The sequence below is a fragment of the Crocuta crocuta genome, unplaced genomic scaffold (assembly GCF_008692635.1).
Source record: "Crocuta crocuta isolate KB4526 unplaced genomic scaffold, BGI_CrCroc_1.0 scaffold184, whole genome shotgun sequence".
Taxonomy (NCBI): domain Eukaryota; kingdom Metazoa; phylum Chordata; class Mammalia; order Carnivora; family Hyaenidae; genus Crocuta; species Crocuta crocuta.
This window is the reverse complement of record NW_027530006.1, coordinates 673,663-700,427: the sequence shown is the minus strand read 5'-3', so window position 1 is coordinate 700,427 and position 26,765 is coordinate 673,663. Positions and strand designations below refer to the sequence as shown.

Genomic DNA, 26,765 nt, shown 5'->3' with positions numbered 1-26,765 from the left:
GAGAGAGAGAGAATCCCAAGCAGGCCCCAGCGCAGAGCCCGATGCAGGGCTCGAACTCATAAACCATGGGACTGTGACCTGAGCCCAAGTCAAGAGTCGGCTGCTCAACCGACCTAGCCACCCAGATGCCCTGCATACTTCCTTTGAACAGAACTAAGCTTGTCAAGGGGCACCTGGGTGGCTTAGTCGGTTAAGCGTCCGACTTCCGCTTAGGTCATGATCTCGCAGTTCGTGGGTTCGAGCCCCGCGTCGGGCTCTGTGCTGACTGCCAGCTCAGAGCCTGGAGCCTGTTTCAGTCTGTGACTCCCTCTCTCTCTGACCCTCCCCTGCTCACGCTGTCTCTCTCTCTCTCCTAGAAATAAATAAAACATTAAAAAAAAAAATTAAAAAAAAAAAAGAACTAAGCTTGTCAAGAGTTTTGCGCCATTCTTGATCGGGAAAGCGTGTTTTCTGTTCAAGCTACTTTTCTCTTTTTGCACGGAGTTGACTTTTCACCAATGGTAAACGTCTAAGTCAAAGTGGCCAGTTAGAATGCATATGGCAGACATACACCCCAGCCCACTGTCTGCTCCCTGGAAAGCTGTGGAGAGTAGGGGGTTGTCCCTGGGTCATTTTGCTGCTCAGATACCACCTCCCAAAGCTTCCCAAAGATCGTGCTGCAGCCATGTGCCATGGAGCCTCATGGCCCATCCACATCAGCAAAGCCCACCATGTAGTCCCCTTTGTATCTGTGGCACCGTCCCAGCATTCCACTGGGACCACACCAGGCAGCTGGGATGGACCCTCGGTGGGGCTGTTGTCAGAGGAAGGGGCTCAGGGAAGTCTCGGGCCCCTAATTGTCCTGCTCTTCTGTCTCTTTTGAGATAGAATGTGCGTGCACATGTGCTTGCATATACGTGTGATGGAAACATTTCATTACGGCTTAACTCTAAAAAGTAAAGATGCTTCCCTCCTATTGCTACTACATTCCATGATCGTATACATAACACAGTTACTAATTCTCTAAGCCATCTGATTCTCAGACCATATTCTTCTTCCCCAGCTTGTCCCCAGAGTGCATTTGCACAGATTTGTAAAGTAATACCTAATCCAGGATGCTTTAGATGTTATTTGGTGTATGTGTGGTTGTTACATCTTCTGAGTTTCCTTCTTTCTAAAAGTCTGTACTAAATTATGCTATAGGTCCTCTTGATTTAAAACCTTGATTTAAATCCTGATTCATATAACAGTACTCCCTTTCCAACTTTTTACTTTCATGTTTTGATTGTGCTTATTGTGCTCTTTGTAAAGTGTAATGTATTTGAAGCACAGGGATCTTACTAGAAGAGCTCAGTGGATTTTCACGTATGAAGACATGAGGGCAGCTCCCCCCAGATCAAGATATAAACACTTCAAGCCCTCCAGAGTGTCCCTGATGCCCCTTCTCAGCCATTCTTACTCTCTCTCCCTTGTGGGAACCACAGTGCTGACTTTTACCTGTCCTTGACTTTATTTTGTATAGTGGGAACAATGTGGTGTTGTTGCGTTTAACGTCTTTCAAGATAGTTGGAGACTCACCATGTTGCATATAGCAGTAGTTCATTTACAAAGATCTGTCTGTTATTCCCTTATGGGAATAAGTCATGGTTTACTTTCCTATTCTAGCATGGAGGTACATTTGGGCCACTATCAGTTTGGGACTGTGATGAATACAGTTGTTGTGAACATCCTTGTCAAGAGTCTTTGGATGCCGGAGGCATTCACGGTGGATATATACCCAGGAATCATCAAATCAAAGGATTTGGTTAGCTTTAGCAGACACTGTCCTTTTCCCAAAATACATTACCAGTTTGCATCCCATCAGCAGTGAGTGAGAGGGCCAGTTGTTCTACATCTCTGCCAACACTGGATGGTGTCATTTTTTTTTTCATTTTAGCCGGTCTGGTGGATATGTAGTGATACCTTGTTATGGTTTTAATTTGCATTTTCTCATAACTTATGATGTTGAGCACATTTTCATATTACTGTTGGCCATTGTGTTGTAGTCTGCTCATTTTTACATTGGCTTTCATTGTCTTGCTGATTTGTGGACATTCTTTATTCTCACTGTGTGTCTTTTGTTGGATCATATGTTACCTTATTTTGTTCTGTGACTTCTTTTCCACTCTCTTCCTTTTTGTTTTTAAGAGAGAGAAAGAGGGTGTGTGGGGAAGGGGCAGAGAGAGAGAGGAGGAGTAGGAGTAGGAGAAGGAGAGAGAGGGAGAGAGAGGGGGGAGGGTCAGAGAGAGAGGGAGACAGGATCCAAAGCAGGCTCCAGACTCTGAGCTGTCAGCACAGAGCCTGATGCGGGGCTTGAACTCACAAAGCAGGAGATCAGGACCCGAGCCAGAGTGACCAGGCGCCTCTTCATTCTTCTTCTCAGATGCATATTCAGCTCATCCAGCATCAGGTCCAACAGGCCATCTTTCCCCCACAGCCTTGCTGGCTTTGTCAGGAATTGAGGGAGGGGCCCTATAGAGTAGGTCTCTTCCCTGCCCAGGGTGAGAATGGGGAAGGAGCTTGATGAGTTGGTGGGGGAGGGAGGGCTGCTTCCCTTGGAGTAGCTGCTGCAGAGGAACTTGAGCTCCCCCTGCCTCTTCCTTTCCTGGCCTTTGTTGCTGGCATGCGCGCACTGTGCCCAGTGGCCTGCTCTCTGGGGCTTGCGCTCCCCTGGGGTCCTGTGGCAGCTCCTGGCTGCTGTGTGGTCTGGGGCAAGCCAGGCCTCCTCTCTGGGCAACTGCCTGCTCCTCTGTAGAATGGGGGTGTGCATGGGAGCCCCTTTCTGGAGCTGAGGGGAAGAGGCGGTGAGTGAGTGCCAGCAGGGCCCCCCCTATCCCCCAGCCCCCTTCCCTCCCCGTGGGTGGCCCAGCCTGGGCAGAGACCCAGCCCCCAGTGCAAGCAGCCCATTGCAAGCAGCCCAGCGCCTCTGCCTTGGGCAGATGTGGGCAGGCAGTGAACTGCCCCCACAAGGAAGCAAGGTGATGGGCGGTGCTAGAAAGGGCTGCCCTTCTTGGCGGGGGGGGGTGCAGGAAGGCATCTCTGAGGCACTGAATTGGGTGGGCCCCGTGGGTGGGCTCAGCCCGGGAGCTCCTGTGGTTTGTGGCCATTGTGTCAGAGCTCAGGGAGATGGGGCTCAGGAACCTTTCTTGTTTGTCCACTTTACAGTCATTGTTAGAGGATTCCAGGCACTCACAGGGCCTGCAGGTACTGGCCCCCCGCCCCCAAGAACACGGGCTGTTTGCTCAGGCCCCTCAAACATCCTGTCCAAACAGGGTGCTGGTGGAGATGGCCTGTGCATCACCCTCCTGACAGGTGCATGCATTTTTCGGTGGTATTTCCCAAGCCACAGTTCTTTAAGGACTTTAGTGGGGGGAGGGGGGCCGGGGGGGAGCTGTCTAGAGGGGTCGCGACCTCTGGGCCGGACTGTTCAGGGCACCCATTGTCCTGTGATCAAAGGGGGTTACAATCTCCAGCATCTCCGAACCTTTTGATAGCGGAATACCTCTTGAATAGGCAATACCTGCACACGACAGGAAACAGATCAACAACACAAAAGGAGCAGACAGTGAAATGTCAGTTTGCTTCCTCCCTCCCACGGTCAGGTCCTTCCCCCAGCCAACCACTGTTACCATCGTCTTGAATGTCCTTCCAGAAATAGTCCATGTGCATCCGCGCATGCCTTCAAAATGGTAAGTGGTGACGTACCGTACACGCTTTTCAGGGCTGGGCCATTTTTCTTAATTCTTCCTAGTACATTCAGACATTGTGTCATCAAAGTGCATGAGGTTTTATCCGATTCTTTTTAACATCTGCTTAAGAGCGGACGGATGTAATATCAATTACGTAATCACCACCCCATTGGTGAGATTGTGCTTGTTCCTCGATCTTTGCCCTCACAAACTCAGCTGTAGTGAGAATCCCTGTCCTGCATGTTTGAGCCCCTGGGGAAGCAGAGTCTGTCACCTTAGATTTCTGGATGGGGAAGTGCTGGGTTGCATTTTTTTTCCACACTGCAACACATTACTTTCTTTTCACTACAGTAAGATACACATAACATAACATCGGCCACCTAAATTGCTTTTTTTTTTTTTTTTTGAGAGAGAGGGTGCAAGTGAATGAGGAGCAGAGAGAGAGAGAATCCCATGAGGGGCAGAGAGAGGGAGAGAGAAGCAGGGCTCGCCCGAATGAAGTGAGGTTGAGCTCACCACAAGTGGGGCTCAAACTCAAGAACCCTGAGATCATGGCCTGAGCCGAACTCGGATACTTAACCGACTGAGCCTCCCAGGTGTCCTGAACTAGCTTCAAGTGTACAAATCAGTGACGTGTACATTCACTAGGCATGTCGTTTGTCTCCAGAACATTTTCATCTTCCTGAACTGATGCCCTGTGCCCCTCCCTCTGACACCTCCCCAGTTTCTGATAATCTCTGTTCTACTTTCTTTCTCTTGGAATTTGCCTATTCTGGGTACTCTATGTAAGTAGAATTGTATGATATTTTTCATTTTGTGTTTGGCTTATGTCCTCGTTTAGGTTAAAATTTAAAAGACTCTTAGACTTTAGTCTGAGTCTTAGACTTTTCTAATCATACTACTTAAAAAATTTTTTGGGGGGGCACCTGGGTGGCTTAGTCGGTTAAGCGTCCGACTTTCGCTCAGGTCATGATCTCGCGGTTCGTGGGTTCGAGCCCCGCATCGGGCTCTGTGCTGACTGCCAGCTCAGAGCCTGGAGCTTGTTTCAGTCTGTGACTCCCTCTCTCACTGACCCTCCCCTGCTCACGCTGTCTCTCTCTCTCTCTCCTAGAAATAAGTAAAACATTTAAAAAAAAATTTTTTTTAATATTGATTTATTTTTGGGAGAGAGAGAGAGACAGACAGACAGACATCATGAGCAGGGGAGGGGCAAATAGAGGGGGAGAGGGAGAATTCCAAGCAGGCCCTGTGCTGTCAGCCTCGAGTCCAACGAGGGGCTTGAACTCACGAACCAAGAGATCATGACCTGAGCCAAAATCAAGAGTTGGATACTTAATGGACTGAGCCACCCTGGCACCTACCTTACGTGGTGATGTTTTTGTCATGAGGCATTTGTGACTAGAACCATGCACGGGACTTACATGGTAATTAAAGGAGCAGAAAGCCAGCACTCGCCGAAGGTGTCAGCAGTGGGGACAGAAGCTGTGGCCTGCCTTGCCACCTCCACTCTGTACCTACTTCTCTGAGCATGAGTGCCTTCCTTTTCTTTGGAGTTGTGCCGTCATTTTGCTTTCTCCCTTTCTTTAAAAAAATTTGTTTTAATGTTTATTTTTGAGAGAGACAGAGATGGGAGCGTGAGCAGGAGAGGGGCAGAGAAAGAATAGGAGACACAGAACCTGAAGCAGCTCCAGGCTCTGAGCTGTCAGCGCAGAGCCCGACGCGGGGCTTGAACCCACAAACCACGAGATCATGTCCTGAGCCGAAGTTGGACACTTAACCGACTGAGCCCCCCAGGAGCCCCACTGTTTCCCTTCCTTGAGCTTCATGTACAAGGCAGTATGCAGTCTTCTTCTGTGACTGGTTTCTTCCCCCAAGGGCCTGTCTGAGATTCATCCGTGTTGTCGTGTGTGGTTGTAAGGCATGTGTTCACATCGTGCGGTCCTGTCTCGGCTTATTCACCTTCTCTCTTGTGGAGGGGTGCCTGGCACGTTTCCACTTTGGGGCTTCTGTTTGTGGGGCCTGCGAGCACCTGTTTCTCCTGGGCGTGTACCTGAACGTGACCTCGCTGCATCATTGGCTTCGGGTGTCTTCCACTTTGGTAAGTGGAGCTGATTGATTCCCAGAGTGGGTTTGTCAGAGGCGGGCTTCTTGCCAGAGTCTGTGAGGCAGAGGCGGGCTCCTTGCCAGAGTCTGTGAGGCAGATGCTGGCAGAGAGTTCGGAAGCCAGGATGATGTGATGCTGGCCCAGGTCACTGGCGGCCAGAGAGGGCCAGGCTGTAGCTGTCACTGTGGGAGCCCCCCACCCCCACCCCCGGTCCTGTCCACAGTGCTTGCAAATAACCAGCCGGTGAGGGACATAGCACGCCTTCTCGCCTAGAGCTCAGGCAAGGTGGCAAAGCAGCCAGAAATGGGCAAGTCCACAAACCTCAGAGGGAAGCAGGAAAGGCAGGGGAGAGATTGCTGAAAGCCTCATCAGCTACTTCTGCTAAAGGCATTATTGTCCTATCTGCCCATTCATTAGTCTGTTCCTTTGTGTTTTAATTAATTAATTGGAGAGTTGTCCCCACACCTTCCGTGTGCCCTGGGTGGGGAGGAAATGATTGTTTGCCAGACCCTGAATCTTCTTACCTCCCCTCTTTGTGAAGTGTGGCAGGAGAGGTTATTTGCCCATCTTACAGGCAAGGAAATGGAGGCTCAGAGAATGAGTGACCTGCCAAGGTCCCCCCGCCCATAGCTCACAGTGATAGTATGGATGTGCCTGTGCTCATTTCTGGGACCCCCCGCCCTCCATGGAAACTGCACCACAGAGGCGGTGTGGGAAGGTGGATGGGACACAGCGTGCATCCTTTCTCTGTCCTCAGCCTGTGCCCTGGGCTGTGAACCTTAAACTCTGCTTACACACCTGGAAAATCAAGATAATCGTCTGACTTCATGTTGTTGATGTCAGCTTTCCATGAGATGGTAGACACCAAGGGCCTGGGGTACTTCATTCAGCGCCAGGCCCTGGGAGCCCCGAGAGGACTCAGACCCATTCTTAGCTCCCGAGACCCTCTCAGTCTGGTGGCTGAGACAAGCCTGTCACCTGAGGGTGACATGACGGTGAAGGTACGTACCGAGTGCTGACGTGAATGGAAGCAGAGGAGGGGTCTGCTCATCCCCCCGGGATGGAGGTGGGTGCCAGGGGGAGCCCAGACGGTGGAGAGGCAGGGAGTCATGTGTGAATTGGCTGGTTAGGGATGGATGGTCGGACGGTGCAGAGAAGGGTATTCCTAACATGGACCAGCATGTGCAGAGAGAAAGTGGCGAGGAGACGCCTGTGTAGCTAGGGTACAGGGTGAGAGCTGGGACGTGACTTGGGGCTGTGGTGGCCACATCAGGGAGGGCTGCTTCATCCCATAGGGCAGCGGCCACCCAGTTGGGTCTGTGGACCACAGGTTCCCTCTGGACTGGGGCAGCCAGCGCTAGGAAGACGAAGTAGGCTGGTGTGAAAAGGGTTGGCATAGTGGTTAGTTCAGATACAGAAGTCAGGGAGAGCCTCTCTGAGGAGGGGAGAGCCCCAAAGGAGAAAGGCAGCCCTGTGGACAGTGGGGTGGGGCAGGGCCACAGGAAAAGGCCGGAGGATTCCAGGCAGGAAGTAGAGTACATGCAAAAGCCCTGGGGCAGGAAGGAGCGCAGGGAGTTCAAGGAGTGGACAGAGAGTGAGAAAGAGGGTCAGGGAAAGGAGATGAGGTGGGGCAGTCAGCAGGTCTTTGTAAAGAAGGGGTAACTTCTGGGGGCCCTTAGGTCGAGGAGAGACACAGTCTGATTTATATTTGTGAACTCATTCTGACACCCTCTGGAAGATGGCCTGGAGGAGGAGTCCCGTGGGAACGGGGGCCCTGTTGAGCCAAGTGGTGGAAGCAGGGTCAGGGGCCAGGTGGGTGGACTGGGATCACTTTGGAGGTGACCCCATGAGTGACGGAGGGAGGTGAGCGACGAGAAATTGGCCCAAGAGAATCCTGAGGTTTCCAGGGGCCCCTGATCGATGCCGGGAAGACCTGGGGAGATTTGGATTTGGTGGAAATGTGTTGCGGAACAGATTCTGGCAGCAGGAGCACCAGGGAGCACTGGTGGTGGTTCCTTAGCCAGCTGCCTGTGTGTGCAAAACACTACAGCTGGAGACAGACGTGGGGGGAGGGGCGGGCATTGTGGTGGAGAAGGCGCTTGAAGTTGGGGGACTGGATGAGATCAGCCAGGGCTGGGGTGGAGACTGAGAAGGGAAGAAGTAAACCCTGGACATCTGAATGGTGCCTGGGAACTTGAAAAGAACCAGAGAGAAAGACAGAGTCTGGGTTGCTCAGAGGGGGCGGTCAAGGAAGGAGACCTGGAGGAGAGGGCCTCCGGGCAGGGGAGGAGGGTGTGTCTTTTGGACAAGGGCACAGGGGTACACATCTTGTTGGGCTTTGTTGGGTGCTGCCTCCCACGTGTAGGACAGTGCCCAGCAGCGCCAGGCTTGGCCCCTGTATGAATTCCCCCTCCTGCTCCAAGTGGGTGGCCCTTCCAGCATAAGGGTTCACGGCCTCTGAGTTCCTTTGTCTGAAACAGGGGGGAGCTGGAGTGGGAAAGGCCAGGGGAGAATGGTGGGAAATCTGCCAAGCACAGGCTGAAACCTGGCTTCCGATCAAGGAGGGGGCAGGAAGAGAACACCAGTCGATCCACAGGGGAGCAGAGAAGCCCCTCTCAGGCTGCTTCTGGTTAGATTCTCAGACAGGGCCTTCAGGATCAGCTGCATCAAGCAGCCTGTGCCACAGATGCGGGGGAAGCTGAGGCCTGGAGAGGGGAAGAGAAGGGAAAGTGAGGCTTGGGACTTCTAACTCACTGCCTGAGCTGTAAATAAGGCAAATGAGAGTACTCACCAAATCTGTGAGGATGAGAGTGCTTGGACCTGAGCCTGGCTCATTAACTCGCTCCCACTTCATTTTAGCTGCTACTGTTACTTGGAAAGGGCACCCATCTCGTATCACCTGGCTAAGACCCAGGGATCTACTAGTGCAACCTCCTAGTCACAGTAAGGCAGTCTTGGAGAAGCTTAGGGAATAAGAAGAGTTCAGTCCAGCAAAAGAAGGGCGTGAACTTGAGCTGTGCAGAAAAGGGGTGAGCTGCCTGGGTGGAGGGAGCTCCCCATCCCCAGAAGTGTTTGGGTGAGGCATGACTCCCACATGCCCGGAGTGTCATGAGAAAGGATTAAGCATGGAATGGTGGCGTCACTTTCAGTGGCCACAGAGACTCCAGTGCCATTGTAGAGAAGGAAACAGATGAGTGAAAACGTAAGCTCCTAAGTAAACAAGACTTCACATGGTGGTGAATTCCACAAGGAGCTTTAAAAATGAGTGATGAGGAAGAGAGTAGCTGTGGCTGATTGGATGTGCTGTCTTTTGCCACACAGGCCGTTTACACTTTATTGTATTCACATTTTCCTTTTTAATTGTGGATTTTATCCCCCCCCCAGCTTTATTGAAACATAATTGACATACAGTATTGTATAAGTTTAAGTATACAGTGTGATGGTTTAATCTACGTATGTATTGTGAGGTGATTACGACAATAACATTAGTTAATACATCCATCTCCACACAGAGTTGCCATTTTTTGTTTTTGTTTATGGTGAGAGCATTTTAAGATCTACTCTAATAACGACTTTCAAGTGTGCAGTCACCGTCCTGTGCATTAGATCACCAGAACTTAGCCATCTTATATCTGGAAGCCTGTGTCCTTTGCCCAGCGTCTCCCCATCTCTCCAGAGCCCCCTTTGACCCCCCAAAGCTACTCTCTTCATTTGAGTTTGGCTTATTTTGATTCCACATATAAGTGAGATCGTATAGAATTTGTCTTTCTCTGTCTGATTTATCTCACTTAGCATAATGCCTTCAGAAGCCAAACATGTTCCTGAAAATGGCAGGATTGCCTTCTTTTTTTTTTTCCTTTAATTTTTTTAATGTTTTTTATTTATGTCTGAGAGAGGGAGACAGCGTGAGCAGGGGAGGGTCAGAGAGAGAGGGAGACACAGAATCCGAAACTGGCTCCAGGCTATGAGCTGTCAGCACAGAACCCCATGTGGGGCTCAAACCCATGAACCGTGAGATCATGACCTGAGCCGAAGTTGGACACTTAACCAACTGAGCCACCCAGGTGCCCCTGCCTTCTTTATTTAATGGCTGACTAACAGTCCATTACACACGTGTGCATGCTCACACACATGCACACACAACACATCATCTTTATCTGTTCATCCATCAGTGGACACTTACGTTGCTTCCGTGTCTTGGCTACTGTAAATAATGCTGCAATGAACATGGGGGTGCAGATATCTTTTTGAGATGGTGCTTTAATTTCCTTCAGACATAAACTCAGAAGTGGAATCACTAGATCATAGCATAGTTCAATTTTTAATTTTTTGACGAACCTCCATACTATTTGCCATGGTGGCTGCACCCGTTTGCATCCCTACGCACAGTGCAGAAAGGTTCCCTCTACTCCACATCCTCACCAACACTTATCTTTTGCCTTTTGATATTAGCAACCCTAACAGGCATGTGGTGACATCTCACTGCAGTTTGGATTTGTGTTTCTCTGGTGATGAGTGATGTTTAGCCTCTTTTCACGTACCTGTTGACTATTTATATGTCTGTTTTGGTCCCTTGCCCATTTTAAAATAGAATAATAATTTTTTTGCTATCATATGAGTTCCTTATATATTTTGGATATTATCCCCTTATCAGATACGTGGTTTGCAGATATTTTCTACCATTCTGTAAGTTGCCTTCTCATTTTGTGGATTGTTTCTTTTGCTGTAGAAGCTTTTTAGTTTGATGTCATCCTACTTGTTGATTTTTGCTTTTGTTGCTTGTGTTTTAGTGTCATTACCAAAAACTCATTGCCAAGACTAATGTCAAGAATCTTTTCCCCTATGTTTTCTTCTGGGAATTGTACAGTTTCAGGTCTTATATTTAAATGTTTAATTCATTTTGAGTTGATTTTTTTAAGAGGAAAACACTGTGAGTGCAGAGCCTGACGTGGGGCTTGATCTCATGAGATCATGAGCTGAGATGAAATCAAGAGTTAGACACTTAATCGGCTGAGCCACCCAGGTGCCCTGCCAGTTTTATACATTCTGGAAGTGCCTCCTAACCTGTCAGTCTGTTCTATTTATCCACAGAGTTCTTGGTTATACAGAGAATTTGAATTTGGAGGTGGGCAAAAACATCTTTTTTTTTTTTTTTAAGCTGTGGTCTGTGCCTTTCAGTTTTAAGACCTTCCCCTACCTCTTCCCCTCCCTCCTCCTCCCTCCCGGGCACAGATATTTTCCCCCTAACTTTCCTGGATGAGTTTTAAACCTCCCTCACTGCTGCTGTTGCTTCTTATGCCTTGTCTTGTCCTGATGTCTCAGGTCAGGTTCCTTAGAAGCAGAGCCTGACTTGAGGGTTTTGTGCATGTGGTAGTTCATTTCAAGAAGCCGCTTGGGGAGGGGGCAGGGTGGGAGCTGGCCAATAGTCTCCATCCCACAGGAAGCTCAGGAGTGAGAGTGGCCCCACAGGGCTATCCTCATGGAAGCAGGGCTGGGCTCATCACTTACTGGCCACACTTCCTCCAGCCTCGTCCCCTGTGGGGTGGACTTAACCTTGCAGGCAGCTCTCCAAAGAAGGTCGTACTTGTGGGCCGGGGGCGAGTGAGCCTCCTGCGCAGTAACGGGGGTCTGGACAGCACCGGTGGCATCTGCGCTACTTGCTGGCCCTGGAGGACCTTGGAACCAGATGCCTCCTCTGGACTGGTGACTCTGCCTGTGTTGCCACCCACAGTGTCCACGAAGGATCTGATCGAGACATGCTGTGCCGCCGGACAGCAGTGGGCCATCGACAACGACGAGTGCCTGGAAATCCCTGAGAGCGGCGCCGAGGGTGATGCCTGCAGGTAAGGGTGGGCACCCAGAGCAGGCAGAGCTGCCCATTTGCCTTTTCCACACCCCTGCTCACTTGGCCCCCGGGTCCCCGCAGCTCAGGGTGAGCACACATCTTACCTGTCTCCAGCTGTACAGGGGCAGTTGGGCTGTGGCCGCTGTGCGCCTGCTGGCCAGGCTTACTCCAGGTCTTGAGAGCCCAGGACTGGCTGCAGAATAAGCAGACCACATCTTTTTGTAGCTGGACTGATGAGCACAGTAAAAGGAACCTACAGTTTAGAGCAGGTTTGGACCCTCATCACTGGGGAACCACTGGGAGCCTCACTCACTGTATACTGCCATTGCTGCCAGGCAGTGCTTGGCCCACATGAGCTTTTCCTCCCTGGTTCTGAGCCGGGAGCCTTCAGGCCTCTTTCTTTCCCCAGTCTGGTACCCGGGGGTCTCTGGGAGGCTGGCCTCTCACTGTCCTCTGGTGGCTGTGCTGATGGTTTCTTCTGACTTGTATTCTCCGCAGAGGAACAGTTTGTCCCCTTGCCCTTGGGCGCCAGGCCCCAGAGACATCCTGGTCAGCTACTCACCCCTCCTTTTTCCCAAGGATGCCGCCTTTTCCAACCTACTATTTTTCTGGACAAGGAGGACAAAGTTCAGAGAGGCAGTATGATTTACCTGAAGCCACACAGCAACCTGGGAGCACGGCCAGGGTTAGACCCCATGTCACCAAATGGTCTAGACTACCATGCATCCTTTAGAAACATTTAAATTCTAACCTTGTCTTTTTCCTTTCCCTTCTGTCATTCCACCAGCTTAGGAGCTACTTAGGAGTTAGAGCATGCGTCATTCGGGAGTTTTGAGCTTAGGGACCCTGAGCGTGTGCTTGTCTCCCTCTTGTGATGGGAAACTCGCTCCTTCATAGATAGGCAGTCCCATGACTGAAGAGCTTCCACTGGGACATGCCCTTTCCCACTTGAGGCTGAACCCCACCTCCCTGTGAGCCCCCTGGCATGTTGGCTGCCTCTGCCCAGGGCAGCCCTACAACACTGGGAGGCATGGCCAGGGATCCTGGAGGCTACTCTCTTCAGGCTGAGCTGCCCTGCGCTTTCTGGGGTTGAGTCTCCCTGCGTTTCTCAGCCCTGTGGGCACCTCACAGTGCTGCCCCACCCCCATCGGTCACGAATATGCAGCATGGAGTCCAGGGGGCTCCAAGCCCCGAGTGTTCTTGGTTAACCTCAGAAATAGAACCCACGTTCTTTGGTGGGAGATGGGCTGGCTTTGCTGACGCCCCTGCCACTAGCATTGGCCTTGCCTGCAGTGGGTCTTGGGAGGGGCTTCCTTCTCTGAGCCTCGGTTTCCTCCTCTGTGAAACGGGACCCATAATCTCTCCTGGGCAGGGACAGGCCCTCGGGTGGGACTGAGGCACACCTCTGTTGCAGGACAGCCCAGAAGCAGTGCTGCGTGTCCTACTTGAAGGAAAAGAGCTGCATGGCTGGCGTCATGGGGGCCAAGGAGGACGAGGCCTGTGGGGCTGAGGACAACGACACCTGTGGCGTCTCCTTGTACAAGGCAAGCCTGGCCTGCGGCATCCGTACCCTGGCCTGAGGCCCTTGAGGGCTGGGGGATGAGGTGCCCTGGGGGACTCCCCCAGAGGGAGTGATGCTCTTGCCTGGGGTTGGGGCTGGGTGGCTCTTCATCCGTATAGGAAACATCAGCAGTTATTATAGCAGCCAGTTAACCCAGGAAATAATTTATTCAACACCAGCATGTGCTGGGCCGTTGTGGGCATTCAGGATGCAGAAATGAACAGCACCTGAACATTCCCGCCCCCACAGGGCTTTCTGTGTCTTTTTTCCTTTGTGTGTCCAACTTATTTCACTTAGCGTCATGTCCCCAAGGTCATCCATGTTGTCATGTGTTAGACTGGCTTTCCTTTTCAAGGTGAAATAACACTTCGTTGTACAGATATCACACAGTCTGTTTGTTCAGTGCTCTGTCAGTGGCGCTGACAACCGCCTGGTGCGTGCTGTGAACGGGGGCCCAGAAGAGCCTCTCCTGAGGACAGACAGCACTTCCATTTCCACGGCATTGGCCAGAGCTTAGCCCGGTGGCCACACATAGCACCAAGGGAGGCTGGGGACTGCAGCCCTGATTCCGGAGAGCTCGTGTGTCCGTTGAACATCAGGAGGAAGGAAAAACAGACCTTGGGGGTGGCCAGCTGGCTGTTTGCAGCAGAGGACAAGAGCGAAGAGAAGACCGTAGAACAGTTTCAGGAACAAACCACGGAAGGAGATGTTAGCAGGAGGCAGGAAGGGAAGGGGTTGAAAGAAGCCCGTGTCACAAGCCTGGATGACTGTGACAGGGGCCCCTGGAGGAGGGCACCATTTGGGAAAGGATTTGGACTCAGATTTTTTTTTTAATGTTTATTCATTTTTGAGAGGCAGACAGAGACAGAGTGTGAGCAGGGGAGAGGCAGAGAGAGAGGGAGACACAGAGAGAGAGGGAGACACAGAGTCTGAAGCAGGCTCCAGGCTCCGAGCTGTCAGCACAGAGTCTGACGCGGGGCTCGAACCCAATGGACGGCAAGATCATGACCTGAGCTGAAGTCGGATGCTTAACCAATTAAGCCACCCAGGCATCTCTGGACTTTGGTTTTTGTCACATTGGGGTCAATTTCCTAAAAAACTGATATTAGGGAGAGGACATTGGTGACAGGCAAGTTTGGCATTCCACTGTGTATGTTTGACTCTGGACCAATCCTCTTTTCTAAGCCTCAGCTTCTCTGTCTGTAAAATGGGGCTAATGATCCACGTCTTCTGGGGTGGCTGTGACGATCAGAGACAAAGCAAACTAAGTACTGAGTACATGGTGGGTCTTCACTGTGTGGCCAAGCTCGCCATTGGGAAGTGCAGGGCTGGCAAATCCGGGAGCTGTTGCTATGTGACCCACTGGTCCAAAGCTTGGTGGCTTATGACACTTAACTGACGAGTGAGGGTTGTGTTGCTGACCGAGGCCGTGCTCAGCTGATCCGGCTGGGCTCACTTACGTGTCTGCCACCGGCTGATGGCTCTGCTGGCGCTGGTCTAGGCTGGTCACTGCCATGCCAACTTTTCTTTGCTCCTTGAGTCTCTCAGCCTCCATCAGGCTTACCTGGGCTTACTCCATGAGTGGCTGGGTTCCAACGCAGGGCGTAGGAATGTGTAAGGCCTTCTCAGGCCTAGCTCAAAACTAGCACACTGTCCCTTCTGTCTCATCCTCCTGACCAAAGCCAGACCTGAGGCCCAATCAAGAGGTTGGGAAATAGATGCTCTCCTTTGAAGGAGAAACTGAACCGTCACATTGCAAAGACAGTAGAACAGTGAAGAGTGGCTAAATGGGGCTGTTGCAATCAATCTACCACAGGAGTTTAAACAGAAAACATATTTTATTTTTGGAGGCGGGCAGTTTGGGACCAGTGGATCTACGTGATATCTTCAGATACCCAGGCTTCTGCTCTGCACAGTCATCTTTAGCTTGTAGCTTCCATCATTCGGGTTACCTCATGACTCCGGATAGCTGCTAGGGTTCCAGCCATCACATCAACCAAAAACAAGGAAAGAGAAAAGCAAAAGAGATACACTTCCCAGCTGAGTCAGCCCTAGTTTAAAGCTTCCCTGAAAGTATCATGTCTCTCCTGTCTTTAACTTCAACGGAAGTTCTGTCTTTTAGTGGGCATGAGTAGAATTGGGTTCTGCTAATAAATATTGGTGGGTGTTAATGGATGTGTCTGGGGGTTAGATGGTAGTTCTTTTCATAGGTGGCAGTTATTAATTATTGCAAAAATCTTACATTAGCTCTACTTTGATCTCGACATGGGAAGTGGAGACAGGTGACCCCCTCTGCTCTCTGGAAGCACATACAGGGCCAGAATAAACAAGCCAAGGATGAATTCATCCCAGTTACCAGTCCCTCCCTGAGCCTGGCCCCAGGCTGCGCCCTGAGGGCCCCTGAGCGAGCTCCCCGGGCTCATTGTCTGTGGGGAAGGCAGACAGGCTTCGAGGGGCCAGGGTGTGGGCAGTGATGGTGGATTTCCCTCCAGCAATGCTGTGACTGCTGTAGCCTGGGACTCCGTGTGCGGGCCGAGGGCCACTCGTGTGAGTCGAACCCCAACCTGGGCTACCCCTGCAACCACGTCATGCTCTCCTGCTGTGAGGGCGAAGACCCCCTCATTGTGCCTGAGGTCCGCCGGCCTCCGGAGCCCGAAGCCGCACCACGGAGAGGTGAGTGCTGTTCCCTGGGCCACGGTGTATAGGCCAGTCGAGTGAGAGGCAGAGTGAGCCTTTGGGGCTTCTGGCCAAGGCCGGGAGCCCTCTTTCCTTCTGTGGGAACCCTGCGTCTACTATCACCTGTGGCTTAAGGCATAAGTTCTGCTCTTAGGGTAGAGTTCTGCTATGGCCTCCAGGGTGACTCTGAGATGGAAATCTAATTCAGCTATGCATGTACCATCCACTCCACCCACCAAACCACCGACCCCTCCCACCCTTCCACCCTCCACTCACCCACCCTCCTGTGCCTTTGTTCGTCTGCACATCCGTTCGTCGTCCTCCCCATCCATCCTTCACCCATCCATCCATCTCACCCTTCCCTGCACATCCTTCTGGCCCCTGGTCCGTTTCTCCATCCATTCATCCTTCCACAACACCAGCCATTCCTCTGTCCCTCATCTGTCCACTCACACATCAGTCCTCCCATCCACCTGTTTACGCACCCATCTTCTTACCCACAAGCCCATCCACTTACCTTCTGTCCATCCATCCATCTGTCCATCCGTCCATCCGTCCATCTGCTCATGTGTTCACCTACGAGCCCAGCCAGCAAACCTTTTACTCATCCATTCATTCATTTACCCTTCCTTCATCCATGTGCTCTCCATCCCTCTCACTGGGCCATTCTGTGTCTTCAGGGTACAGGATATAACTAGTATAGAGAATGCATTCATAAATGTTGCCCTGCCCGCCTGATCAGCCCCTTCAGACCAGCCCTGTCTTTTCTCCCTGTATTCTCAGTGCTTAGCCCCTAAGAGTCCCTCACCAGTAACTGAATGGAGGATGGGTTTGTTTGGTGGCCTCCCCTTCACCACCATGAGCCCTTTGAGGGCTGAGCGGCCTGCACCCTCTTCCTCTGTGCCCCTGTCCCCAGACAGCCATAGGCTAGTTATATGAGAGCTCTGGTACAAGTGCCGAGGTTGGAGCTGTTTGCTGCTGCCTGAGCCCTCAGTGTCCCTGGGGCCTCCCCCTTCCTCTGGTCTCTGTGTTGAGGTCACGTTTCAGGTGCCAGGCCCAGCTTCTGTCACCCTAGCCAGAGATGTCCCCTGGACTCACGGCTGTTAGCCTCCATCGTGCCTGTGGGCCAGCAGGAGCCCGAAGCAGGATGCAGGTGTCCTCGTGGGTCACAGACGCTGCTGAGAGGGGCTGGCCGGCCTTACCAGGCTAGTGTGGACACACATCTGTGTCCAGTCCAAGGAAATACCACTCGCTGGGGTTGGCCGTAGGGACCTGGTGGAACAGTGTGAAGACCTAGTTAGTACCCAGAGTGTGTGGTTCAAGGTGAAGTCTTGGCTGTGGGAACCCCACGATGGGGACAGGGCTATCAGGGTCCAGATGCAGAGGTACATGTTCCTCTCCTTTAGTGGGGAGCTGGTGGGGAAACTCCGGAGACATAGATGGCAGGGTGAAGTTGACCTGGGTTCCGGTCCTACTCAGGTAACCTTGGGCAAATCATTTTGCTCCCCTGAGCCTCAGTTTCCCCCCTCCCAGGAGGGTTGTTTGAAGAGTATGCTGGTGAGGGTGGGCTGAGCATGAATCCTAGAAATCCTGCCTGTGCTCCTCGGAGCCTTGGGCCCAGGTCTGTCTGCTCCCCACCTGCCGCACCAGGCCTCCGGGCTGGACCGCCAGCTGTCATCGGCCACTTGCATGCACTAGGCCAGGGCTGATTGGGCTGGAGCGCAGTGTAAACACCCTTCAATATGAAACATGTTTATCAGATGTGACCTCATGCAGCTGGTCTCTTTGGGGCTCAGCTATTTGGGGCTAGTGAGCAAGGCTGAAGCCCATGCTGCGGGCCCCTTCCCTTCCCTGTCCTATTTTATGAAGAGCCTCCAGTGCAGCTCAGCCCCAGGAGCCTTCTTTGCTACTCTTACCTGCTCCTCACGCAGCCCGGGGAGGCATGGAGAGACCTAGTACTGCCCAAGGTGTCATGCCTGAGGAAGGCCCGAGTGAGAGTTTGGGTCCCTGTCTGGCAGAACACATGTTTGCGGTCCTTTCTGTTGCTAGAGGTGGTCCTTCCAGATGTCACTGTGATTAGGGGTCTGGATCCAGTTCAACACTTTAGCCAAAGCTTCCTGAGGACTATTGTGGGCCTGGCCCTGTCATGTTGCAGCGTACAAAGACTTGGGCCTGGCTCTGATGGGTTCATTCTTGTTGCTAGAGGTCTGTTCATTCATCTGTCCATCCATTCATCCATGCATCCACCCACCCATCCATCCCTGAATTCATCATCTATCATACATCCATACATCCATTCATCCATCCATCCATCCATCCATCCATCCATCCATCCATCTATCCATGCATCAATGCATCCATGAATCCATAATTTAGCCATTCATCCCTACCTTCATTATCTATCATCTTTCCATCCATCCGTGTATCCACCTATCCATCCATGCATCCATGCATCCATCCATCATTCACCCATTCATCCCTATATTCATCATCTGTCATCCATGCATCCTTCCTTTGCCCATCCGTGCTATCTTAGCTGGGCACACAGAAGGTTCTGACTAAGACCCACACTGATTTTCATGGGGGCCTGTAGTGTCAGCCCCTGCTGGGTGAACTTGTGTCCCATCGTGAGCACTGACCCCCTCCCTTCCAGTTTCAGAGGCAGAGTTGGCAAGCCGGGAGGCCCTTTCACTGGGCACAGAGACTGAGCTGCCCAACAGCCTGCCCGGCGATGACCAGGATGAGTGCCTGCTCCTCCCAGGAGAGCTGTGCCAGCACCTCTGCATCAACACCGTGGGCTCCTACCGCTGTGCCTGCTTTCCTGGCTTCTCACTGCAGGATGATGGCCGCACCTGCCGGCCAGGTAAGGCCCAGATGGCTGGAGCAGGGGCTGGTCTTGCCAGGGGAGCATGATGGTCTGTGATGGGCCCAATGGGCTCCTTCCCCTCCTGTCACCCTACACCTTGGAACCGGAGGCATCTAGCGATGGGATTTGTAAGGCCAGGCTGTCCGAGTGAGACTGCATCTGCTCTGTCTGAACTTCTGTCTGCATGGGCAGCCCCAGCACCACACCCTAGATCCCACTGCAGGGCCAGAACCCAGGCTGCAGAGGCTCCCAGCAACCTAGCTCAAGCTGTGCCCCCAGCACGGGGCCCAAGGGGGTCAGGCTCTGACAGGCAGCCTAAGAGGCTGCCATAGCCCCTGGTTTGGAGGTGCTTTCTTCCTGCTGCTTGTCCAGGGATAAATACTCACCCTCCCTTCTTCCTCTCTCCCTCTGCCCCAAATAGCTGTGATGTAGTTTGTTACCTTATGGCCTCAGTTTCCTTTCCTCTGAAATGGGTAGCAGGTGAGGATTATGAGGCAGTCTCTGTCGAATGCCTGGCCTGGTGCCCAGGGTGTGAGGAGAGTCTGAGGTCAGGCTGAAGGTATGCATTCTTCCCCCTGTCCGCCCGTCCCATGGCAGACAGTGACCCTCCACAGCCGGAGGCCGCAGAGGCGTCTGTGTTCAAACCAGAGTCCTCCCAAGTGGCCGCCAACACCATCCTGCTACCACAGCCACAGCCCAACACCTGCAAAGGTAACCTGAGCCATGGGGTGGGTCTGGGATGCCTGCAGGAGGTGAGCTCCCCAGTGCTGGGTGTGTGCAAGCTGGCCTCCTGCCAAAGGGGTGCTTCTGCTTTGTGGGTTTGGTCGGTCTCACCCGTCTGAGGTCAGGAGTTGAGAGTGTAGCTGGTAGGGGTGAGGTTGTGGGTGGGGGGAGCTGAGGACCAGGGTGTGACCCCCAGCAGGTCAGTTAGCAGCTTTTTGTCTCAGCGCCTGGAGTATGGAGGGAATGGAATCCCGGCTTGAGGAAGTGTCTTGGGGAGGGCTCGCGGTGCTGCACGGAACATTCTCTTGTCCTCTCTCCCTTCCTCTTCCTTGTTCCTTCGGTCTCTGCATCCTTGCTGTCCCTCTTTCTCTGCCTTCCCTGTCCCCCTCCCCTCTGGCAGCACAGTCACCCCAGGGAGGGGTTTGGTATCCCAGTGTTGGTGGTGACTGTCCCAGATACCAGCCGGTGCATGAGTGGGTTTCCCGGGGCACCTCGTGAAAAGGTTCAGGAGCGTGGGGCTCCTTCTGCCTGGAGGGGATGCACGAGCCCAGTGCTCCCTGACCCGTTGCGGTTTCCTCCCAGACAACGGGCCCTGCAAGCAGGTGTGCAGCATTGTTGGGGACACAGCCGTGTGCTCCTGCTTCTCCGGCTACGCCATCATGGCGGATGGCGTGTCCTGTGAAGGTGAGTCCCGCGGGGGCCGCTCTCATCCCTGTGCAAACCCAAGTTGGGCTGTGGAGGGGGCTCCAGAGGGGACATGGGGCAGACAGGAGGAGGTGGCGGTGTCCCAGCCCTCTGCCAGTGAGGGGACGGGCTTGGCTCCCACCACACGCAGCCCTGCATGGAAGGGCTTCAGCACCTGCTCCCTCTCGCGGCACCGCGTGCAGGCCGGCCAGGGCTCCGGGCCACTTCCATCCTGTGGTTCGGCCGCTCCCTAGAGCAGTCCTTCTCAAACATCGGTGTGCCACGGAGCCACCCGAGCCCCGAGAAGCCTGCAGAACCCCCAGAGACCCCGACCCAGGAGGACTGGGGAGGGGCCCGAGGATTTGTATTTCTGACAAGATCCCTGGGCCACACACCCACCTCTCCCCGTCTGCGGGGCTGCAGTTGGTTTCAGGCCACCACGTCTTTGTTCCCAGTCATGCATGGGGAACGAGAGAGGGAGGGCCATGCCGCGCGGTGAAGGCAGGACCTAGAAGTGACATGCATCCCTCCCATGTGCCTCTGCTGGGGAGCAAGGCTGGGGTAGGACCCCCAGTTGGATGGCATGTCCTCCGCTCTGTTACTGAATCCAAAGAAGGGGCAGTAGATGTTGGGAACTCTGCCTTCACAAAGGGACCAAAGAAGGTCCAGAAGCATGTGGCTTTCACACCTGTGACCCCGTCAGGACCGGGTCTTCTCTCACTGGAGTGTCAGTGGACCAGGACTTGGGGGCATTTGGATCTGAGAACACCCCGAGAGACCTGTAGACCACACCCCGTCATGTCTGATGGCAGGATAGGCCCTGAGCACGGGACGGGCCAGGAAATGCTTTAGTTCAGGTTCAAGTTCTGGAGATGTGACCTTGATGGGTGTCTGGGGGCAAAAGGGTAAAGTCTTTTTTTTTTTTTTTTAATTATTTATTTTTAAATTTAAATCCAAGTTAGTTAACATATAGTGCAATAACGATTTCAGGAGTAGAATTTAGTGATTCATCACTTACATACAACACCCAGTGCTCATCTCAACAAGTGCCCTCCTTCCCTCCAGCAACCCTCAGTTTGATCTCTGTACGGTTTGTCCCCCTCACTGTCTTTATATTATTTTTGCTTCCCTTCCCTTCTGTTCTTCTGTTTTGTATCTTAAATTCCACAGATGAGTGCAGTCATACAATATTTGTTAAAAAGTTTAAGTATATCTAAGAAAATACCCGTATCCCTGTCAGAAGCTGGAACCCCACCCCTTGGCTGAGACTGTGTTCTTATTTTACTTATGTTTTGAGTGTTTATTTTTGAGAGAGAGGGAGAGTACACGCGAGTGGGGAAGGGCGGAGAGAGAAGGGAACAGAGGATCCCAAGTGGGCTCTGCGCTGACAGCAGCAAGCCTGATGCCCGTGGGGCTCACACTGACCAACCATGAGGTCATGACCTGAGCCCAAGGTGGACACTTAGCCCACTGAGCCCCCCAGGTCACCCCACGACCGTGTTCTGTGGACGAAAACCACCCACGTGGCTGGTGGCGGAGCAGATCTGAGGTGCCCTGTGGGCTCTGTTCCCCGTCTCCCAGGGCCCTGGAAATGTGGGCAGCGTGTCTCTGCTGTGTCCGCACTCCTTCGGTCCCGGTCAGCCCAGGCCAGTGTTTCTGTGTCTGCGGGACTCCTGGTGGTCGTGGCTGTGGGGTCACAGAGGTCAGAGGTGGCATTTGGAGGGGACAGCCAGCCTCGTGGGGGGTCCTGCTGGGCTCTGCTCCGTTTAAAATAATCACACAAGTCACCAACCACGAAAACTCAAAAACCGTAAAAAAATAGTGACAGGACTTCAGGTTTCTTTTCACACTTGTACCCACGAGGGGTTCACGGTCCCGGCCCCCCAGTGGACAGAGCACTGTCCACTCTTGGCCCCTGCTCCTGTCTATGTTGCCAGCCTGGCCCCCCAGGCACGTGTGTTTGCAGCCCCTGCCACTGTGTGTGTCCCTGAGGTGGACCGTTCCCAGAGCCGGGTGGGAGACGGCCTCTGACTGTGGGCAGGCTGCCCCTCCTCGCCGGGCCTCGTCACCTGTCCTTCTCGGGGTTCTGGCTCTGACGTCTTGTGACGCAGACTAGGGCCCGAAGCCCAGAGGTATGGCTGATGCACTAGGAGGCCCTGGGCAGGTCCCCGCCCCTCTCTGGGACTCCGTTTCCCTCTGTGTCACTGAATGCTCCGTGACAGGCCACGCCTCTCTAATGGCCCTTCTGTTTTTCCTCCCGCGGCCGCCCCTAGACCAAGACGAGTGTCAGATGGGCACTCACGATTGTAGCCTGCGACAGTTCTGTGTGAACACCTTGGGATCCTTCTACTGTGTCAGCCACACGGTGCTCTGTGCCGAGGGCTTTATCCTCAACAGGCACAGGAAGTGCGTGGGTAAGCGAGAGCCCCTGCCTGCCGCCGCTGTCACGGCTCTCTGTGCTGCTCCACGCCACGCCGCCACACCGTGGCCACATGCTAAAGGGCCTGCCCTTTGCATACGAGCTCAGCACCACCGGCGCCCCCTGCTCCGTGCCCTGTGTGTCCCGGTGCCCCGTCCTGCTTGTCTCCTGGACATATGTGCCTGTGAGTCACAAAACTAGCTGATGCGTGACCTGGCAGGGGCGTCACAGTGAGGAGGTCGAAGGTGCGGGCAGCAGGATCGGGTCCGTGGGGTCTGCAGGCTGGGAGGCCTGGGTTTGAAGCGGGAGCCCCTAGTTGCTCTGTGGCCTTCAACAGATATCCTCCCTTCTCCAAGCTTCTGTTTCATCATCTGAAAAAGGAGACATTGACACTCCTTGGGAGATTATATGCCACGTGTATGGCAGAGCCCAGAGCCTGGGTATGGTGAGCGTGTGATGTCTCTGCTGAGATTGTCCTTAGGGGCACCTAGAATCCCCTCCGGAGGAGAAAGGGTGGAGCTGGGGTCTGTCAGACCTAGCACTGTACCCCCACTCAGTGTTCATTTGCTGTGTGACACTGAATAGTGGAGCTCCCTCTCTGAGCCTGGCTCCTTGCCTCTAACGTCGGGGCCAGAGGACTGGGCAAGGGCCACTGCTCTATAATGGCCTTTCCCTCCTGCCTCTTGGTGCACATGTGGGCCAGTGGCTAGGGCTTCAGGTGTGCCCTGCAGAGGAGGGCAGACTTGATGCCCTCCCATGGCTCTGGGGGTCTGACGTTTTCACAGAGGAAACATGATGGTTCTGAACAGAGATAGACCCAAAGTAGCAGGGCCTCAGGGCAGACTGTTGGCAGTGCTCTCAACAGAGGCACAGGCTCAGGTCACTCCACCCGGGGGCATCTGGACACACTTCCCAGAGAAGGTGGCATTTGCAATGGTCTCCAAGGATGGGTGGGACTTGGGAATTGGGAAGGGCATGCAGAGTAGAAGGAACGGCTTGAACAAAAGTGCGGAGGTAGGAACAGTGCAGAGTGCATCCAGGGCACGTGATCAGAGCCCCGTGTGTCTTCTTTGTGCTTGGGGACCATGTCCAGCCTGGACATGTCCTCTTCCTCACCCTCCACCGCTGGGCAGACGGGCCCACGGCGCTGGGCTGAGAGGCGGCTGCAGACATGTTTGCCCCCGGCCCCCCTGGCTGTCGGCACAACATGAACCTTCCTGAACCTGCTTGTCGGTGGCTGGGCGGCTCTTCCCGTCTGGGCCGTGTCTGTGTGTGGGGACGGGGAGGGGGAGGAAGGCGGGTCCTGCCTGGGCCTGCCTCCCCACTCCCAGGGCGCCCCCTGCCATGCCTGGGTGTGCTTGCTCCCCTGCTGGCCTGGAGAGAAGATCTTGCACTAAAAGGGGGCACCGGACAGCCAGAAAACAGATTCTGGGACTAAAAGAGCAAAGGGATATTTCATTCAGCAAAATTTATGAGCTCGCCTTCTCGTTCTTTCATGTCTCCCTCTTTGTTCATTCTGCTCAGATGCATTGGTGTCTCCTGCCCTTCCTCTTTGCTCCACTGATCTGCTCATTTTCCCAGCTGTTAGCACTCATTCTTTCCATCGCTTATTCACACACACATGGGTACCAATGTCTTCTGCCTTTCATCTGTTAGCTCCAGGCACGGTCATTAACCCTGGCTGGTGAGATGGAGATTCACACCTGCATGAAGAGTATGACCTCTGTGGCCAGACTCAGTGGGTTCAAATCCTGGCTCTGCACTTTCATGTTGTAAGACCTTAGATCAGTTAAGCTCTCTGAGCCTGTTTCTTCATCTGTGGAATGAGATAGTAATAGCATCTTCCTGAGTCTCTGTGGAAATCGTGTTAATCTGTGTAAAGAACATCCGAGTATTTGATATCTTTGTTATGATTTAACAAATGTGTTACACTAAGCAGCCTGCATAGGTAGTGAGCCCCCCATCACTGGAGGTGTGTAAGCCACAGTGGCATAGGGTGGAGCCAGGTTCAGAAGACCTATAATGGACGTGCAACTTCTGCTGTTTGTTTTTTTTACCTAGCCCTTTGAGGACCATCTTGGCCCCTGGAAAATAATGTTCCAGATGAGCTGTGCTGCTAGGTGATGAGAAGGTTGGAAAGGACACAGCTCTAGGCTGGGTGCTCTGGGTTCCCTTTTTGCTGCTGCCACGTGCAGGCTGTGTGACTTTGGTCCAGTCCCACCCCTCTGGGAGCCGTTTCCTCATTGGTGAAACTGCATCTGTGAGCCGCCAGACCCCTAGTGAACCTCACTTAGTGTCGGCTGCTGTCATTTATTGCTATGGTTCCTCCCAAGCTACTGGGGCTCTGGGGCCATGGCATTTCTGGGGCTGTGGGCACACATCTCCCCCGTCCATCCATCCTGTGAACCAGAAGTCTTCATCTTGCCCCGTCAAGCCTTCCTTGGGAACCGCTGCCCAAACCCCGCCCCCGTCCCGCCTCCCCACCCCCACCNCAAGCATGCCATTTGGCTCACCTGTGAGGCTGGAGGTTCTCTTCCCCCCACAGCCCCACCACCCCTTCCACCCCGTCTCTAGCATCCTCGTACACTTGGCTCCTGTCACTGTGCCCCAGAAGTGACTCTGACAGTCCAGGGCTCCGAGCCTCTAGCTTTCCGCCCCCCGGCATCTCTCCTCCCTGTCGCATGCCCACGGCAGGCTGGCAGTTCCCTCGAGGGCGGGCGCTGTGGCCGACCCCCCCTTGGCCACCAGGCTCAGAGTAGGTGCTGGCTAATGTGGGCCGAAGGGAGGAGGGCATCCGTGAATGACTGCCCCTCCCCCCAGGGGCAGCGTGGATGCAGCAGGCGCTGGCCTGCCATCCGCCATCCTTAGCATCCGGCCTGGCGCAGTTGCTGGCCAACTCCCTAGTGCTCCCGCCTCCCTTCGCACACCTTGGCGGCTCCTCCCCTTCCCAGTTGCTCATCCCAGCTGGGGTTCTTGGCTTCTTCTGTGTTCCGTCCCCTATGTGGCCTCAGCAGCTGCCCACTGCCCGGTTAGTGTCTCCACTTTGGTGAACTCACATGCGTGCCTGGCTGCCACGTGACACTTGAACTCAGTGTGTCCACAGGGCTCCCGACCTTCCCTGCCAGCCTGGTTCTGGACGCCGCCCCATCCCCAGTGCTGGCACCCCTGCCTGTCTGGCTGCTCAGCCAGAAAGCTCTGCACACCTGTCCGCTCCTCTTTCTTCCTCACGTCTGTCTCATCCATCAGTGAGTCCAGCTGGTTCTACTTTCGCAGCATTTCCAGAACCAGATGGCTTCTCCTGGCCTCCGTGGGTGGTGGTCTGAGCCCTGTCATCCACGCTCCCCCCGGGGCATTCACACCCAGCCAGGGGACCCTNCACCCCCCCCACCCCCTGCCAGTCCTTGAATCTGCCTGGCAGACTCCCTCCTCAGGGCCCTGCATCCATTGTCCCCTCTGCCTGGAATGTCCACTGGGCTCATTCTGTCACCCCTTCAAATGCTTGCTCAAAGGCCCTCTTATCGGAGGATCCCTCTGTGACCTCCCAGCCGCCCCCCACCTCCTCATTTTTTTGGCCCTGCTCTGTTTTCTCCACGGCGCTCATGGCCACCGCCCTCCCAGGGATGTGCTGTCTTGGTCACCGATGGATGTGCTCTGCTTGATAAATCTTTGTTGAATGAATGGATGCACAGACAGGTGGACGCCAGCCACGTGCGAGTCTCTGGGTGGTGAGCACCTGAGGTCTCGAGGACAGGGCTGGCTCCGCCCCTGACGGCCCGCTCTCCCCGCAGACATCAATGAGTGTGTGGCGGACCTGCACACCTGCAGCCGGGGAGAGCATTGCATGAACACCGTGGGCTCCTTCCGCTGCTACAAGGCTCTCACCTGTGAGCCTGGCTATGCGCTCAAGGACGGCGAGTGCACAGGTGAGGAGGGGAGGCGGGATGCCCGCCCCTGCTGCCCCCTGCCTCTGGCCCTCGGCCCTCTCCTGATGAGGGAGACAGGCTGCACAAGCAAGTGGGGGGTGTGGAGGGGGGGCTGACCCTGGGGGTTCACTTAGGTGGGGGTCCAAAGAGGCCCCCTGCGGAGGTGACCTCAGAGGAATCCTGACATGGGGTCACGGGGTTCCAGGCAGAGGGAACAGGAAGTGTGAGGCCTTTCAGGAGAGGGGAGATCTCTGCTT

At 53.9% G+C, this 26,765-nt stretch overlaps 1 protein-coding gene across 3 annotated transcripts in view; it reads left to right on the top strand.

Annotated features, from left to right (window-relative positions):
* FBLN2 (fibulin 2) overlaps positions 1-26,765 on the top strand; it is a 52,459-nt gene that overhangs the window by 12,650 nt on the left and 13,044 nt on the right. For 2 of the 3 annotated variants that reach the window (XM_077763734.1, XM_077763733.1), the window contains exons 2-9: positions 11,543-11,654; positions 13,071-13,200; positions 15,710-15,890; positions 18,547-18,756; positions 19,357-19,470; positions 20,065-20,166; positions 22,440-22,580; positions 26,374-26,508. In XM_077763734.1, the coding sequence (XP_077619860.1) occupies positions 11,543-11,654; positions 13,071-13,200; positions 15,710-15,890; positions 18,547-18,756; positions 19,357-19,470; positions 20,065-20,166; positions 22,440-22,580; positions 26,374-26,508 (1,125 nt within the window). The remainder of the gene's footprint in view (positions 1-11,542; positions 11,655-13,070; positions 13,201-15,709; positions 15,891-18,546; positions 18,757-19,356; positions 19,471-20,064; positions 20,167-22,439; positions 22,581-26,373; positions 26,509-26,765) is intronic. The other variant, XM_077763736.1, reaches the window with a different exon arrangement.